This window comes from Suricata suricatta, chromosome 6, assembly GCF_006229205.1.
Source record: "Suricata suricatta isolate VVHF042 chromosome 6, meerkat_22Aug2017_6uvM2_HiC, whole genome shotgun sequence".
Taxonomy (NCBI): Eukaryota; Metazoa; Chordata; class Mammalia; order Carnivora; family Herpestidae; genus Suricata; species Suricata suricatta.
The window spans coordinates 147165490-147182962 of NC_043705.1; the positions used below are offsets into that span (position 1 = coordinate 147165490).

At 64.8% G+C, this 17473-nt stretch overlaps 1 protein-coding gene across 2 annotated transcripts; it reads right to left on the reverse strand.

The window, feature by feature from the left end:
* Positions 1-2597: 2597 nt before the first annotated feature.
* Positions 2598-17040, reverse strand: SLC6A18 (solute carrier family 6 member 18). 2 transcript variants are annotated; one of them, XM_029941109.1, is made up of 13 exons: positions 16866-17040; positions 13107-13247; positions 12759-12854; positions 12315-12452; positions 11605-11786; positions 10236-10346; positions 9473-9585; positions 8315-8443; positions 6459-6615; positions 5801-6005; positions 5269-5428; positions 3719-3881; positions 2598-2858 (listed from the first exon to the last, which is right to left on the reverse strand). In XM_029941109.1, the coding sequence occupies exons 1-13, from the start codon at positions 17026-17028 to the stop codon at positions 2670-2672; spliced, it is 1947 nt and encodes a 648-aa protein (XP_029796969.1). In that variant the 5' UTR covers positions 17029-17040; the 3' UTR covers positions 2598-2669. The 2 variants fall into 2 exon arrangements, with proteins under 2 accessions (XP_029796969.1, XP_029796970.1); XM_029941110.1 differs by lacking the exon at positions 12759-12854.
* Between the last annotated feature and the right edge of the window lie 433 nt (positions 17041-17473).

The window sequence follows — 17473 nt, forward strand, 5'->3', positions numbered from 1 at the left end:
GAGGTGAGCGGCGCAGAACTGAGCCCCACCCAGCCCGCACATGGCCCCAGCCACATGTGCCCTCGCTTCATAAACACAGGAGGCCGAACCTGCCCTACCCGTGGAGGCAGACAGAACGCAGGGACACCCCCAGGACCCCACACCAGGCGCCTGGGCACCCGCCACTGGCCCCCACTGGCTCACACACCAGGGGCCTGTGTGTGACGTTTCTGTCACAGACCAGACAAGACGGCAGCCGCTCTGCTGTCTGTCCTCCACGTGCTGTGGCTTTTCTCTGGCACAGGCATTTTGTTGGTGTTTTTCTCAGGATCACAGATTTGTTTTGAAGTGTTAAGCCCTTGGAAAGATGTGTACTGGATCAGGCTCAGTCACTAAAACTCTTCTTGGTTTTTCTCTTTTGAAAGCCTGTGTGTGCACTGCCAAATATCCAGGTGAAACGTGGAAATAAGCTTTGTAAAAGCAAAAGAAAATCTAGTTTTCTGGTCTTCTTTAGATCTAAGCTGCACGTAGAGAAGCTCATGCAGCAGGTGAGTTCAAAGTGAGCAGTTTAAGAGGAGGTCTAGATGGTGTCCCCAGCACCCCCAAAGTACTAAGTGGTTACTCCTTCAGCCCGGTCCCTGCCCCTTCCTCACCTGCCGTGCCCCTGGATGGTGTTTGGTACCTGGCCACGTGGAAGCTCAACCTGGGTTGCCCTCAGAGTCACCCAGGCCTGTTGGAGGAGTAGTGGTCCCCCAAAAGTACCTACACCTTAATCTCAGAACCTACATGTACTGTGTGACATGGCAAAGCAGAATTACGTGAGCAGATTTGATTATTTGATGGGAAGAGCAACCTGAAGTACCCAGGGTGATCACAGGGGGAGGAGAAGCTGTCGGAGAGGTGCAGGGGAGAAGGACTCCTGGCCTCGCTGGGTTGTGGAGGCAGGGAGCGAGGGGACACGAGCCCAGGGACTGCAACCTGGGGGCCACAGTGCAGACCTCACCCTACCCATGGGGTTTGGGGTACATTTCGGGGGGCACTCTTGAGTTAGCTCCATTGTACTCAGGTCCACTTGGAGGGGGGACAGTAGTGCCTACGGCAAGGGCAGCGTCAAGAGGCACCTTGAACCCGGTGCCCTGTTACCCTTCGAGGTACTTTGTCAGCCCGGGACTTTTCAGCACCATGGACAGCGTTTGTCCTGCCCAGCAACATGAGGGACAGACATGGTCTCCTGTCGCCAGTAGTAGCAAGCCTGTGTGTCAGGGCTCAGCTCCTTAGATCTGATGTCAGGTTCGCAGTGTTGTCAGAGGACGGAGAGAGAGAGAGGAGGCGGAGAGGAAGGAAATGGATGCATGGGGGGAAGGAGGAATCGGCTAGAAGAATGGAGGACAGAAGACACCTATGTGGCTCAGATGGTTAGGCATGATTCTTGATCTCAGGTCAGGTCATGATCCTAGGGTCCTGGGATTGGGCTCCATGCTGAGCAAGGAGCCTGCTTGGGATTCTCTCTCTCCCCGCTGCCCCTCCCTTGCTCTTGTGCTCTCTAAGTCTCTCAAAAATAAGTTAATAAATATTAAAACAATAATGGAGGGAGCAAGATGGGGGAAGAGAGGAAATGGATGGATGGGTGGGCAGAGGGAGGAGAGATGGGGAGGGAGGGAGGAAATGGATGAGGTAAGGATGGATGCAGGGAGGAAATGGGTGGTTGGATTGATGGATGATGTATAGATGAATGGAGGGAGGAAATGGATGAGTGAATGGATGGTTGGATGATGGACGTATAGATGGGAAGTCAGGGAGGAAATGGATGGAAGGAGAGGGTGGAGGGAGGAAACAGATGAATAGATGGGCAGATGGATGGATGGATAGATGAGGCAGGAAGGAAACGGATGGATGGAAGGAAGGGATTGGAGGAAGGGGTGCACAGGAGGGCAGGCGGCGGTGAGCATGTTGGAGCTGTGAGATGAGGAGGCACCCCTGCCCAGAGACTGCCGGAGGCTTGGTGTGAAGTGAGTGACTCTTCTCTGAAAACAGTAGGAACCTGAGTGATGATCAGCCTTTCTGTACTTTCCTGACACATGTTTGAGTCTCTGAGAAAATGTTTAAAGAACAAAGGGTAGTGTACCTTAGAAAGAAGGTCAGGAGAGCAGCCAGCACCCACTGGCGCTGGCTGTGGCTCCAGCCAGACCCCAGCCCCTGCCTGAGCTCACCCGGGGAGGACCCATCCTGGGATGGGAGTGGCAGGCCACAGCTCTGCGAGGCATCCCTGTGTGTTGGTCACAGCAGACCCTGCTCACAATCCAAGTGCTCCACGCACAAGACGGGGTTCCTGAGGGTGAGAACTTCCCTTCAAGCTCACCGTGGGGACAGCCTCCACTTGGCCCTGGAGGTCGCCCTTCAAGTTCCCTCAGCTCTGGTGGCACCAGGTCCTCGGCTGCGCGGGCCCGCCCACCCTTCTGCCCGTGGATGCACTCGCCGGGCGCAGCGTCTGGCCACCCAGTGGCAGGGCCCCAGGCGCTGGACGCCAGGCTCTCTCCCGTGTGGAGGACAGTGCGGACCGTGGTGACGGAGCCGGCGCTGGGGAGCGCGACGGTGTTGGGAAGCAGCAGCCACAGGCCTCAGGCTCAGGGCAGGTGTAATGCAAGCACGTGGCACACGGGCTGGCCCTCCCTGCCACCCCTGCCCAGCCCTCAGCAGGCCCCTCTGCCCTGCAGCTTCGGGCACCTGGCCTGCCAGCCGTCCTTCCTCCGTCTGCACTCGGCGAGCAGCTGGACCAGCGCCACGGCCGGGACCCACAGCGTGGGCAGGAAGCACAGGAGGACACAGGTGGCCTGCACCCAGCCCGGGTAGGACTTCTCCTGCCGCAACGGGAACCGCACCTGGAGGGAGACGAGGCCCTAGCGACTGTGAGTGGTGTGGGCGGCCTCACCCCACCTCTTCTCTGGGGGCACAGGGCCCTGAAGTCTCGTGGGCATTGGGGGTCTGAGACTCAGGCCTGGGGTTCGGGGCACTGTGCCCAGCAGAGAGCCGTCCACCATGCCACCCCAGGGCTGCATCAGCCTGACCTGCGGGACATGGGTGGACCCAGTGCCCCCTGCTCCCTTTTCTGTAAGAGGGGGCAACACTGCCCACTGGACCTCAGGCACCTCTTTTATGATCAACATGAAACAGTAGTGTGTGAATCTGATAGGATAAAATTGGTGAAAATTCTTGAGAAAAATGGTCCCACTGCTCTTTTGGCAGCACCTGGCGATGTGGGGCCAGTGCCCTTTCTAAGGAGAGCCTGGAACAGAATCACTTCCACACTGTGGAGAAGGTACCGCACACAGAAGAGGTTTTGAGGGGCCAGATGTGGCTGGCTGGGGGCAAGGGCCCGGGGGGCAAGGGCTGGCCCTAGGAAGTGACCTCTGGCCCCGTTCTCACCTGGCTGGCAGGCAGCTCAGTGACATGCACCCCACACACCTTCCCTTAACTCAGACCAGGAGCGGGCATCTGCGGGCCAGCCCCACGACACGTGCGAGGTGGCACTCAAGGCCACGTCCCTGCGGGAGCCGCTCCAGGGATCTGAGGGTTGCTCTGGGCCCCCCACCGCCGACCAGGGCCCACAGCCCCTGCCGAGTCGGCTCTGATGCCCCACGGGAGCTGGAGGTCCCGAGGCCTGGGGTCTCCACAGTGGCGGCCACAAGGTCACGCAGGGCAGCCCCAGGGAAGGGCCAGGCCAGGCCCCCCGAGGACGTACATATTGGGCGTCCCAGGCCCTGTAGCTGAGCGGTGTCCAGGCCAGGACGGCCACGTAGGCCACGAAGATGGTGAGCAGCAGCAGCGGGCTGACAACCCTCCAGGTCACCCGCCAGTAGAGGCCAGGCCTCCTCCCGGTCATGCACTCTATGTCATCGCCGAACCTGCCACAGACACTGGGTTCAGGCTCAGCCAGAGGCCTTCATCCAGGGTCACGGAGACATGGCCCCCGGGGCCGTCCCCCGCCTCCGCTCGGACCTTTCCAGCGGCCACCAGGTGGGGCGGTGCTCTCAGGCCCTGCCGGGACTCAACCCCAGACGGCGTGCGGGAAAGGCCCAAGCGACCAGGTGGCCCAGCCGAGGGAGAGGGCTGGGCAGGTGGGGCCCTGGGGCTTCCCAGCCTCTGCCAACCGCCAGGAAGGAGGGCAGCCTGGGCCCTGGTAAGCGGCCCCGGGAAGGCCCCAGGGAGGCTCCAGCTGCTGAGAGAGAGTGCAGGCGGAGGCGCCCCTAGGGCCCCACTGCCCCAGCTGTGGGAGGGCAGGAGCTCCAGACCCAGCGCCCGGCAGGGCCCTCAGGGGTGAGGACCCAGGACGCGCAGCGGGCCCGGAGCGACTTGCTGGGACCCCATGGCTGGTTGTGCCCAGGGCCCGCTGTGTCTCCCCACATTGCCGGGCCAGTCCCTCTCCTGCCTCTCCAGGTGGCCGGCGCTCCCATAACCACAGAGCAGCGGTAACCTCCCTGGCATGCAGGGCCCCCCGGGACCCTTTGAGGAACAAGGACAGAGGTCACAGCCTCTGGGACCGTCTGAGCGGGGCTATGGCTGGGGTGTGACAGGTGTGAGTACAAGTGTGAGTAGGTGTGGCAGGTGAGTGCAGGTGACAGGTGTGAGCAGTGGGTGTGAGTGCAGGTTCACAGGTACGACAGGTATGAGGGCAAGTGTGGCCAGCGTGAGCAAATGTGAGAGATGTGGGTGTAGATGTGAGTGCTGGCGTGACAAGTGTGTGGCAGGGGAGTGCACGTGACAAGTGGGAGATACAGGTGTGAGAGTGAGTTGACAGGTATGACAGATGTGAGTAAAAGTGTGACAGAGATGGATACAAGTGTGCAGGTGTGAGTACAGGTGTGACAGGTACATGGCAGGTGTGATTGACAGGTGTGAGTCCATGTTGGCAGGTGTAATTGACAGGTGTGGTACAGTTGTGAGTCTAGGTGTGCAGGGGGCCGGAGGCAGGTGGGGGTGGGCGGGGCCAGGGCCCCAGTTCTCAGAGACCTCGAGGATGGGGGCGGGGCGGGGCAGGCCCTGCTGCCACGTCAGTGTCCACTTGGCCTTGGACTTTAGGAGTCTGTGGAGCATGGCTGGAGACGAGCCATCTTGTCCCACCCTCCCCCCCCCCAGGCTGAAGGCACACAGCCGGCGGAGCAGGGTCCCCAGGGCGCTTCTCTGGAGCCCCGAGGGCCACCCTGAGTCTGCCGGGGAGGAGCTCAGAGGGTCTGTCCCGTCCCGTGCTGCCACGAAGCCCAGACGCCGTCCACTCGGGGGCCGCTCACTCACCGCTGCACCCCATAAACGTAAGCGACCCCGACCACCTCGAAGAAGGCAAGGACCATCAGGTCCAGAGGAGCCACATAGTTGTCGAAAATCTCCAGCCAGTAGTTTCCCGACTGCAGCGTGAAGCAGGTTGCCGAGAGGAAGCACACCAGGCAGACCAGCCCTGGGGGATGGCGGCCCCGGTCTGAGCGGCCCCCGGGCTCCCCGGCCCCGCCCCGGCCTGTGCACCCCCTCTCCTCACTGCCTCCTCCACCAGGGCCCCGCGGTGGCCAGAGACGGGAGGGCACGTGGGGTGGCGGCAGGGCGTGGGTGAGCAGTGCTGGGAGCGGCCCCTGGTCTGCTCCCGCACCACCCCCTGCTCCCATACTGGCCCTCGTGGGGTGTTGGCCAAGGGGAGAGCCACCGAGACCAGCCCTGAGGGGTGACGAGGCCAGACCCAGCCTTCCCAGGGACCGGGCCACCGCCCCGGAGCCCTTGAGGACAAAGGGTATCTGGACAGCGGGCAGGAGGGCGGAGGACAGGCCTGTTCACTCACCGGACAGGACCTCCTTGGGGACAGATCGGTGCACAAGCCCCACATCCAGGAGAGGCGTGATGATGCTTTCCATGTTCCCGAACATGGACGACAGGCCCAAGGTGAAGAGCATCCCGAAGAAGAGCACGGCCCAGCCCGGGGCCCCCGGCATGTGGAGGATGGCCTCCGTGAAGATAATGAAGGCCAGCCCCGTGCCCGAGGCGCTCTGCAACACGGGCACACGGGCACTCGCACTGTGACACGCGCCGGCAAGCCCCAGGCGGTGACACAGGGGACTGACACCCCGCAGGGAAAGCAGTGGCCCTACCCTTTCTGGCCGCACGACTGGCCACAGGTGTGCCCCTGAGGGGCTGGAACGCTCCCCCTTTAATACTGCACAGCTAGTGGGTGACTGCAGGCCCCGGGGCACTGGGCTCAGCTGCCTTCTGATGGGCGATCCCACCACGTGACCCGGCCCCTGCGTGCCGGAGACAGCAGGTGTCCTGGGCCGGCCTGGCCCCTGGCCTGCTGTCCCTGTCAGACATATTGCATCTGAGGCCACAGGTTTTCTGGAAACTGAGCCCAGCCGAGGCACAGGGCCAGCCCGGTGTCCTTTACTCACAGCCCACAGGCCGGTGAGGCCCAGGCCTGTGGAGACGGTTTGCGGCCCCTCAGGTACCTTGTCCAGAAAGTCTTCCAGGCGGCAAGTCTCCAGGCAGAGCCGGGCCACCCTATCGGGCTGAGTGGCGTTCAGGTGCGTGAGGACAGCGGCATAGTCGTCCCTGGAGACACTCTGGTCCGGGAGATCGAACGCGTTGATGAGCTGGAGGATGTTTCTGCAGAGACACAGGCCGGTGCGTGCTAGGCTGGTGCCCTGCACCCAGAGACACCCAGGGGGGCGCAGCACGCTGTCTCCTGCGGGAGAGGGGCCGGGCCTGTGGGGCCGCTCCCCCAGGGCCATGGGGGGACCGGGCAGTGCCCTGGAAGTGTTTTGGGAAGAACTGCAGCCCCCGATTTCCGTCCACCTGCTGCCTCCGTTAGACACACCGTCTCCAAGGCTCGTGGCTCGAACACAGGCCTGCGGGTGTCCTGAATGTTTCCGTCTGCCTACGTGCTGCAGTGCGTCTGTGACCCTGACATTGGGACTGCTTCCAGGGTTGGCAGTGGCCAGGCCCAGAGTCACCGGAGCTGGGGTCAGCGCGCGGCGCCCTACTGTCCGCCTGCACTTCACAGTTTGCTTGGTGCCGTTGTGATCACGCTTTTGTGCCTTTGCTGGTGTCATTTAAAACGTCCCCCAGGTGCTGCGCTCAGGTGCTGTCTGGTGTCCCCCGTGGCAGGTGGCCAAGCTGGGACTCAGAGGGGCCTCCTCGTCAGCCCTGCCTGAGTCACTGGCGCCACCGTGGGCAGTGTCCACAGACCAACCCTTGTTCACGGTGCTGTGGAAACAGCTGCAAGTACTGCTGCGGTTCACCACGCGGGCACTGCAGCCTCTGGAACATTCCACAGGGTGCACGCACCCCACCGTGCCCAGGCTCAGGCCACGCGTGGCACAGCCACTCCGTCTGCCCCTCCGCCCTCGGCGCGGCCTGAGCATGGTCAGAGCAGGTCTCACTGCCGACGGGGGCCCGGGCGTGGGGCCGCCCTGGCGCGGTGGGCATGCGGCAGCCCCATGGAGGCCGCGCCCGCCCCTCTGCGCTCTGCCGGCCCAGCCAGCGCCATTTGCCTGAGTCGGCAGCCTCGGCAGAGCTGGGCCAGCGGCGCGGTAGTTCCACGTGAGGACCATCGCCTCAGTGTTCTGGCCGTTGTGGCACGTGGCCGCGGACAGAGAGCCTCAAAGCAACATTTACTCTCCCCCAGCCCTGAGCGCAGAGGCCTGACGCAGGGGAGTGGGCAGGGCCGCGTGCCCTCCCGAGGCTCCGGGGGAGGCTTCTTCCTGCCTCGTGCAGCCTCTCGTGCCCCAGGCGTCCCTGGGCTTGTGGCCACGTCCCTCTAACTTGTCTCCCTCGTCACATGGCCTTCTGTGTGTGTGTGTGCACGTGCATGTGTGTGCATGCATGTGTGTTCACACTCGTGTGCCCTGTGCACGTGTTCACCTGTGTTCACATGTGTGCACTGTGTGCTTGTGTGCCCTGTGTATGTGTTCACTCATGTGCACATGTGTGTGTGCACGCTGTCTGCATGTTCGCACATGTCTGCGTGTCCACACGTGTGTGCCGTGCACTGGTGTGTGTGCACACGTGCGCCCCTGCCGGCCGCTCATGAGGAGCCGGATCATTGGGTCAGGTCCTCACTCAGGACAACCTCTTCCTAACCCGCATCTGCCCAAGGCCCCGGATGACCAGGTCCTGCACCAGGTCATCCGCCCTGCACCAGGTCACGTTCGAGGCTGCGGGTGGACTCAAGCTCTGGGGACCCTCCACCTTGCTCCCTAGGGAAATAAAGGGTGGTAGCCTGGGGTCCCGAGAGCAGCGGGTAGCGCCAGAAGCCTGTGCTCCGTGGACACCTCGCCCTCAGAGCCACGGGCACCGTGCTCACCTGTCCAGGCAACGCCCGTGGTCATTGGCCGCCTTGAATCCCAAAACAGAAAACATAGCGATGGAGGCATAGAGGGAGGTCATGCTGTTGACCAGGGCGATGGTCACCGCGTCCTTCTCACAGTTGTTCCTGGCAGACACACACACACACACACACACACACGTTGTGTCTCTGTGCCCGGGCCACTCCCCCCACCCTAGGCCCCACCCTGCACACGGGGCTGGTGTGCAGGGGCCCTGAGCACTGGCTCTGTTCCCTGCGGTCTCAGGACTGGCTCAGACCCTTCCGTGGCCCCTCCCTGCTGAGGCCCCTCCCACTGACCCCTCTCCACTAACCCCTCCCTAACCACACCTCCCTCTGACTCCTCCCTACTCACCCCTCCCTGACCACACCTCCCTCTGACCCCTCCCTGCTGACCCCCTCCAAACCCCCACTACTGTCCCCTCCTCATTGATCCTTCCCTGGCCACCCCTCCCTGCTGACTCCCTCCCCAAAGGCCCCCCCCCACCCCCACCCCAGCTCAGGGCTGTGGATGGTCTAAAGCACCCATGGCCTGGACACAGGCAGTGGAGGACCACATGGGGCATGGTGGGGCAGGCCTTAGTGAGGTGGTCTCCGCATGGAACACACAAGCCCTGGGAGCGGGCTGAGGCGGTCACCGTCAGGGGTGGCGTGGGAAGCGCCCCGGGCCCACCGCCCGCATCCCCACCCCTGCGCCTCTCAGGGGAGAGGTCTGACCACCGCGGCAGAATTGTGTTTGCTTAGAGGGCCGTGGTGCCTCACGGCCGTGGGGGAGCTTTAGTGCCTGGGCACCGGTCCCCTGGCGAGGTGGGGCCTGCGCCCGCCTTTAGTGACAGGGAGGCTGACGCACACTGTCTTCCTGCTTTTACGGCCTCGTGCGTGACACACATGGTGCCTGTTGGCCGGTTCCTGGAATTGATTATTCGGGTACTCCTCCTCCAGAACATGCTAGAAGCTGCCGTAAAGAGCCCTAACCGCCAGCCCTCGGGACGGCTGAGGAACTGGCGGAACCCCACGAGTCTGCTCTTGTCACAAGGTCCCAGCAGGTCACCTTCCTCCCACGCAGGATGTAGCTTTGTGCTGCTCCCAGGGCTTGGGGACAGGATGCCCGGGACCCACCCTGAGTCCGGCCCCTACCTGGGCGGGTTGTAACTTGCAAAAGCGATGTGTCCTCCGAAGGCCAGGGACAGGGAGAAGAATATCTGCGTGGCCGCGTCCAGCCACACCCGGGGGCTCCGGAGAACCTGCACCTGCGAGGACAGGAGAGACCCGCTGTGCGGCAGATACCACGCTGGGGGGCCCACGGCTCCGGAGCGGCCCCACGTGGACCGTGGTGACTAAGCCCACGGCTCCCGTCCCACGGACACACGGCTCGGAGAGAGGGCCGACAGGCCCCTCGGGCTGAGGAGGCTCTGAGTGGCCGGCGGGCCCTGGGCAGCTCGCACGGTGCCTGGGGTTCCTGGGGAGGGACGGACGCCCCTGCAGCCCCTGGAAGCTCCCAGGGTTCGCTCGGGGCCTGGGGAGCGCGGAGCGGTTCGGAGGGGTGCGGGCTGCACGGGGCAGGCCAGTGGGTCCTGTGGCTCTCACCTGTGGGGTGCGTGCAGCTGGCAAAGCCCTTGGAGGCGTGGGGTCTGGGGCCCTCAGGCGGGACGTCCGGGCCCCCGCTGGCTTCTCTGAACCCCGCCCACAACGTCCTCGGGCACCAGTCCACGTGTCGAAAACCGAGTCCTCCTGCTCCCCGCACCCTGACTGCCCTCCTTGCCCTCACCCCACATGGCCCTGGTGCCCTGGCCTGTAGCTCGTGGCCATTCCCACGGCCAGGAGATGGAGCGAGCTGGGCTGGACCGGGCTCTGACTCCCGGGTTTCCAGGAGCCCAGACTTCAATTCAGACCAACTTACATCGGGAGTGAACAGGTAGGTTAGGCCTCTGACTGCCCCGGGCAGGGTGAGCCCTCTGATGAGGAAGACCGTCAGGACCAGGTAGGGGAACAAGGCTGTGAAATAAATCGCCTTAAAAAAAGACCAAGTTGTTAGACTCCGCAGTGGTATCTGTTCACATGGAACCTTTAAGAGGCAGACATGCCGTCCACGCCTCAGCGGCCGGCTCCTGTCACTCATCTGGGATTCGGGCCGGGGTGGGCCCGGTGGGTGTGGGCTCCAGTCAGTTTCTGGGGATCTGGGACTCATGGGGACGGTCACACTTGGGTTCACAAATGTACTCAGGTCTGTGAGTGGGCTCGGTCCCCACAGGGCAGGTGGGCCTCCCTCCTCCCCACCCTGGTGCCCACAAGTGGCCGCTTCACGGGGACCACACACCCGCCCACACCCCGGTCCCCAGCCCAGGACCAGTGCCCGGTCTGATGTGGTCAGAGGTCTGCACAGAAAGACCACAGACGACACTCTTCCCTCCCCAGTGCCCTCAAGTCCCCGAGCACAGACGGACTGCGGAGTTGCCGGGTGCCCCCCTAGGGGCGTCCACCACGGGGTTATTTGGAATTTCTGGCTGGCCTTGTGGGCCTCCTGGTTGCTTTGGTCTAATTCAGTCATCCTGGTCCTCTGCGTGATGAAGACGCTCACACGAGGAAGCGTCCAGGCCCCGGAGAAGGGCGGGCGCACCCCGAGGGGGGCTTGTGAGCCAAGGCCCGGCCCCCCGTCCTCTCTGCTCGGAACCCACATGAGTAGCCATGGCTATGAGATAGTCAGTTGTTGAAAACAGACGTGCCAGCCATGCACCTGCTGCCCACAGCACAGTGTGTGTGAAATGTGTGCCAGCCGCCAGAAAGCAGAGCCTGGCAGTGCAGTGTGAGCAGGGCCCCCGCCTCGCTCGGTGGGCAGCGTTGCCCCCAGAGGGACTGATGGCTGAGCCCCTGATCCATCCCTGAGACTAAACAGTCACCGCTGAGAAGCTGGCCCAGGACAGGGACAGGCCCGAAGACGTACACAGGGAACGGGAGAAGCAGGATGGAGTACAGAGGGGACTGGACGGCGGACTGAAACCGGATTCATAGTCACACCAAATGGTCTAAACAGCAAACCAGGGCAAGGATGGCCAGCTCGGATAAGAAGCAAGACCCGCACTGTGTGTGTCGACAAGAAACACGCTTTAAACAGAGACCCATGCTGGCTAAAAGGAGAAGAAAGGAAAAAACCTGCCATGTTGACAGAGCGGCGCCCTCCCCAGCCGGCGCCCGCCCAGCGGAGCCTCCGAGCCCCGGCGCAGACGCGGAGCTGAAGGGAGCCGGGCGGCGGGGTCCGCCCAGGGGCTCACCTTCCCCGTGGATTCGATGCCTCTGATGACACACAGGTACACGATGGCCCAGGCCGCGGCCAAGCAGGCCAGCAGCCGCCCCTGGACGGAGCCGCTGTCGCTGATGTCGGCCGTGATGTTCAGCGTCTGCCGGTACCAGAAGTAGCTCACGGGGCTGCTGGCCTGGCACTCTGCCTCCAACCCTGGAACCCGGAGGGGCCCGTCACGGGCTGGCCACACGGCTCGGGCCACAGGCCTCTGCTCAGGGGTGTGGTTCCCGGATAACCTGTCCGGGGCTGCTGGCTGAGCACCAGGCACAGCAGGCAGGACGCGGGCCCTCCGCCGGCCGGGGCGTCCAGCCGGGGCCTAGAGGCTGACTCGGGGGGCTTCCCCCCAGGCGGGCCTCACTCAGAACGTGCCGAACTCATGTAAGTGTCAGCAGAGGCAGAAGGGAAGGAGGGCTAACGCAGCTGGGCGAGCGACCTGGAAAAGAGTGACTGTTCCCGCGCTCCAACAGTCCCCCCCACGGATCGCTTGGCTCAGGTCTGGACTTGGGTCAGCAGGAGCCCGGGTCCCGCCCGCTCGCCCTCCTGTCACTGGAAAGCACGCAGTTGTGCTGTGGGTGCACCGGTCTCTGGGGGCCTGGGGCCACCAGGGGTCAGATGAGGTGGGGTGAGCACGGGATTTCAGACGTGGTGCTTAGGGGAGCCGGTGCGGGTGCCTGGAGGTACCTGTGCGGTTGAGGTCCAGCGGGCAGGAGCCCCAGGGGAGCGGGCTCTGGAAGGAGTTGAGGAAGTACCACAGCACCCACGTGAGCACCGTGTTGTAGTACAGGCTGACCAGGAAGGACACGGTGAGGCAGCCCAGCCCTGCGGACAGCCGCAGTCAGCGCCCTGCCCGCTCCCGGCCGCCTGCCCCTGCTCCGCCACCTGAAGGCCTCCCGCTGCCGCCCCATGGCTGCCTGGTCTCCGCGGCCCTGCGACCCTGTGACCAGCCGCCTCCCCACCTCCCCCAGACGAGGCCTCCTGGCAGAGCTGTAGCCACCGCAGGGGTGGGGGGTGGCGTGCTTCTCAGCCCCCTCCCTGCCGCGCCCACCTCCCGGGCCCTCCCGGCCCAGGCCTTTCCCCTGCCCAGGGTCTCCCGGGACACCCGCAAGCTCCCAAGGCTTCCAGCACCTGTGGGGCAGACACCCGAGTGACCAGGGACGGCCTGCCGCCACCTCCTCGAACTCGCTGGGTTCACCCCACACAGCACCCAGGTCCCTGCTTGGCCTTTGGGGGAACAAAATGGCCTCCTGGGACGGGCGTCCTCAGACTACGGCCAGAGTTGGCTTCCGCAGGGGCGCCACCACGTGTGTGTCCAGCCCCCGTCACATCGCGTCACACGTGTCATGTCAGGGCACCTTTTGTGCAGGTTCAAAGCCACCGCGTGTGGCCTGGCGTGACAGGCCGGCACAGAGCTCCCACGGGACCTGCGGCCTCCCCACCGCTCTGGGCAGGGGTCGGGGGCGGGGGGCAGCCTACCCACTCCGCCCAGGTAGGGCGAGACGGCCTTCCACACCCCGACGCTGCCTCTCCGCAGGCGCTGGCCGATGGCCAGCTCGATGTGGAAGAGCGGGATCCCCTCGAGGACCAGGGCGATGAGGTAGGGGATGAGGAAGGCCCCTGCAAAGACCCGGTGGTCGGTGGAGAGCGGCCGCCCCCCGGCGGGGCCTCCTGAGAGGGACGCGCCTGCAGGTGGGGCCCCCAGCTCGCCGCCGTCTCAGATCGCTCAGCAGCGTCCCCCCTTGTGACGCCGTGCTGGCGGGGTTCCTGCCACAGAAGGCAGTCTTGTTGCTACAGGGACACCCCGAGCCCCGGCACGGGCCCTCCTGCGACACGGAGCTGGCTGTGCTCCTGGGGTGGGTGCGGGGAAGGGCGACGTCCCGCCTGGGAGCGGGCCGGGACCCACCTCTCCAGCCCTGGGCTGCGCATGGCCTCTGCTCCCACCCGGACGCAGGGCGGTGTGGGGCCGGGGCTCTACGGCCCCCAGGCTGGCATGCAGACCACCCCCGGGACGGGTGGGAGAGCCACGCCTTTCCACACGTGGCCGGCCGTGGAAGGAGCAGAAAAGCCACGGGGTCAAGGAGTAGGGCCCGGCCTGTCCCGGAGCCCACAGCCCTAGGGGCCCGGCCTTATCACTTGGGGGGCTCTTTGTGGAGAAAGTGGTTCCCCAGATCCCACGGGACTGGTGGCTGCTGTCATACGGTTGAGGAAGGGAGTCCCCAGAGGCTTCGTCCTCCCCGGTCCCATGGCAACGGGAGCCACACTTTCTTCCAGGTGGCCGCGGTCCGTGGACTCACTGGCCCTTAGTCGCTCCAGGACTGACAGCCACTCCTCCCCCCTGCACGCACAGGCCCCAGACACGCCCGGAACCACACTGGCCGAAAGGGGTGCAGGTCAGCCACCACGCTCCCTGCGGCTGCTGGCCCCACTGGGACAGGCTCTCCCCTCACCAGGGCCCTGCCTGCCGGAGTCCTCTGACGGCCTCCCCTGCTTTCTTGTGTCACCGTCAGGGGTTTTGACACCGAGTTGGGCCCTGCCTGCCAGAGTCCTCTGACGGCCTCCCCTGCTTTCTTGTGTCACGGTCAGGGGTTTTGACACCGAGTTGGTGCCCTGGATGGGGCTACATGGCCGCGGAGCCCCCGGCCCACATCAGCTTCAGAGGGACACTTGGCCTCAGTGGACACCCCGGACACCCAGGGACGACCAGGGCGTCTATGGTCAGGGGCTCGGAGCTGAGGGTGTGAATGAGGCCCGAGCACCCCAGGGAGCTCCTGGCAGGGGAGGTGGCATTCCCAGGGGGCCTCCCCTGCCTGCCCCTCCTCCCGCCCCGGCCTGCCCTGTGCGGCCCTGGGCAGGCGGGTGGACTCCCAGCCACCCTCAGGCCTCGGGTCACAGGGGCACCTTGGAAAGGACAGACAGGGCGCGGCTGCGCAGGCCTTGGATGTGGGGGCCTGGCCGTCGGGCAGGGGAGGGGAGGGCAGGACCGGGAGAGGAGGGGACAGGGCCTCAGGAGCTGGACAGGATCAGTACCGCAGGGAGCATGGGGTTGGAGGGGCAGGAATGGGAGGGGAGGGCAGGGCAGGGCCGGGAGGGGAGGGAGCCTGTCTCTGTAGCTAAGCTTGTGCGGCGGAGTCTGCGGTGCTTGGGGGACAGGAGAAGGCGCAGGTCTGTGATCAGAGGACAGAGACCACACGTGGTGGGAGGACCACTCCGCGTAAGGTGCCTGTTAGCCCTGCCCGGAAAGTGTGCTGACCGCGGCCTAGATAACATCCAAGCCCGTCTGGGGGTGGCCGCTGGTCACAGGAGGACCCGACCTCGTGCTTAGACCTCCAGGCTGGGGCAAGGGCCTGGAGACCGCCGATGGCCGGGCCTCCGGAGCGGAAGGTGCACGAGACCCCCGCGGTTTGGAGAGCTTCCAGGCTGGCGACCTCGGGCGGTGCGGGGACCGTGCTCGCCCCCACACTGGGCCCCGTGCCCGCCGCCGTCCGGCTGTTCCTTCTAAAAACCTGGAGTAGGGGCAAACTGCGTTCCCCGGTTCTGTGACTGTGCACCCCTGAGTTTGTAGCAAAGTCAGATAAAGCTGCGGGTCAGCTGGGGACCCACTGCTTGAGATCGGATTCTGAGCTGGGGGCCGAGCCCTTAACCTGAGGGGTCTGTGCTCTGTTCAGGGAGACGCCGGCGGGAACGGGTCATATTCGGCCGAGACTAGGAGAACTGGCTGGTGTGGGGGAGACCCTTACGCGTTTGCTGTCCGAGCACGAGAGAAGCGGAAATTTTCCTTGTCTCGCCCCAGCCCGTCTCCGGGGACACTGAGACTGGCCACACGTCACGCGCCCACGTGGCGGGTCTGCGAGAGCCCCGCGCATCGCCCCCGCACAGGTGCCGCAGGCGACCTGCCCCTGTCCACCCGCTCCGAAAGCGGAGAAGGCGTGTGTGGTCAGGAGGCCTGCCCAGCCCCGCACTGCTGAGAGTCAGCAGGAGATCAGGCCGGAGAGGACAGGGACGTGCTGTCTCTGTGCAGCGGTGCCTCGCCGCTGCCCCGCGGGAGAGTCCTCCCCGCACAGCCCAGACCCCACGCACTGCCCTCGAAGCCCCGGCAGTCTCGTGGGCGTTGACAAACGGGCTGTAAAGTCCGCGTGGAAAATTAACAGGCAATAAATGCAGAGGCCAGCGTAGGAGAGGTGCGTGGTCCGTTCCCTGCTCATCACTTACATCTTCCTGTGGAAAAGCTCAGTAGTGGTCAAAGCGAGACCAAAAAAGGCATTGTCCCATGTGAGGGTCACCTGTTCAGGAAAAGTAGGAGATTTGAACCTTGAATGTTTCCTGACATTTCACCGAGTGCTTCCATGCCTGGAAATAGGGCCTAGAAGAAGCGTTGAGACACCAGGACCCCCCTAAGGCCCAGGGGCTGGGGCTTCAGCCACCCCGAGCCCTTGGGAAGGCAGCCCCGGCTCGCGGCCTGTGGTGATGAGGGTTCCAGAAGGTACTCCCGGCACAGTCCCAGCACCTCGCAGCACTGAGCCACGGCTCCCGGGCTCCCGTCTGTGCTGCCTTGAGTGACCACCGGCACATGGGTCACTGCTTCACACCCAACACACAGGGCAGCGGGGGGCCCAGGGACCGAGCTGGGCCTTCCGCCCAGTGCCTTGGCGTGAGCCGCACCTTCAGGCACTCGCCCAGCCCCAAACCCCAGCCAAAGCTCCAACACCTGTGGGCCAGGTGTCTCCTCCAGCTCCTTAGAAGCAGAGCAAAACTAACGGAACTTTCCAGAAGCAGCATACTCATGTACGGGCCACATGGCCCCGGAGCCCCCCACCCAGCACTGCCCCAGCACAGCCTGGCCGCTGGCCATGCGGCACTGCCGGGAGAGCCAAGGGCGCCCTCGAGGGAGGGAAGGGCGGACGGCCCCCATCGGAAACGGCGGCGTGGGGCCAACCGTGCAGACTCTCGTTTCTTCCGGGGGCCCGAGTTGTCCCCACTGAGGCCAGACGGGGCCCAAGGTCAGACCCCAGAAAAGGACCAGCCTGGCCTGGGTGACATTCCGTGTCAGCTCCCGAGGGCCGTGGGTGACAGGCAGGGGCGGGAGGGCGAAGTGGCCGCGTGAAGACAGGGGCGCGGGGGCTGCCCGGCCGACGTGTGCCTGCTGAGCCCGGGGCCCTGGGAGGACGCTGTGTGGAAAGCGCCCCCCCCACCCCGTGGGGGTCGTAGAGGGTCAGTCCCCCCGCCGGCGCGGCTCACCTCCCCCGTAGGTCTGACACAGGTACGGGAACCTCCAGATGTTGCCCAGGCCCACGGCGAACCCGATGCAGCTCAGGAGGTACTGCAGCCTGTTGTCCCAGCGGGGCCTCCGCTCGCCCCCACCGCCGGCCCCCAGCGGGTCTGGTCCCTGGGCACACGCCATGCCCGCCACTCGCTCCCGCCCCGGCTCCCCTCCGTGTGCGTTGTCCTAATTTAAACCAAAACCGGTGGAGCCAGTTAATTGGTAACTCGGGCCAGGCTCCTGCTCTAACGCGCGGTGGGTGCTCCCTGACCCCGCGGTCTCTGCCCCCCCCCCCCCGCCCGCCCCTGCCCGAGGCGGACGGCCGGCCGGTGCGCCGCCACCCCGCTCCCTGACGGGGACCCTGGCTGTTTCACCAAAGTCATGGACTCTCATCAACTGCTTGTGAGAGGCTTGCAGCCTCACAGGGGCCGTGAGGAGTGGGGAGCGGGGCCCTGCGCCCTTTCCCCCGCTGGCGGCCTCTAGCAGACACCTAGTCCACGTCGCAGCCGGTCGCCCCCGGCCCCACCTCCCCTCCTCTGCTACTGCTTTGTCACCTCAAGAATGTTACATGAGCGGCGTCTCCGTG

Excerpts from the sequence above, each read along its gene's own strand:
- SLC6A18 (XM_029941109.1), bottom strand. The coding sequence starts at position 17,028 with ATGGCGTGTGCCCAGGGACCAGACCCGCTGGGGGCCGGCGGTGGGGGC. Across the intron at positions 13,248-16,865 it reads GTGTCAGACCTACGGGGGAG|GGGCCTTCCTCATCCCCTAC; the intron begins GTGAGCCGCGCC and ends GGGTCTTTGCAG. Across the intron at positions 6,006-6,458 it reads TGGAAGACTTTCTGGACAAG|AGCGCCTCGGGCACGGGGCT; the intron begins GTACCTGAGGGG and ends CCCGTGTTGCAG.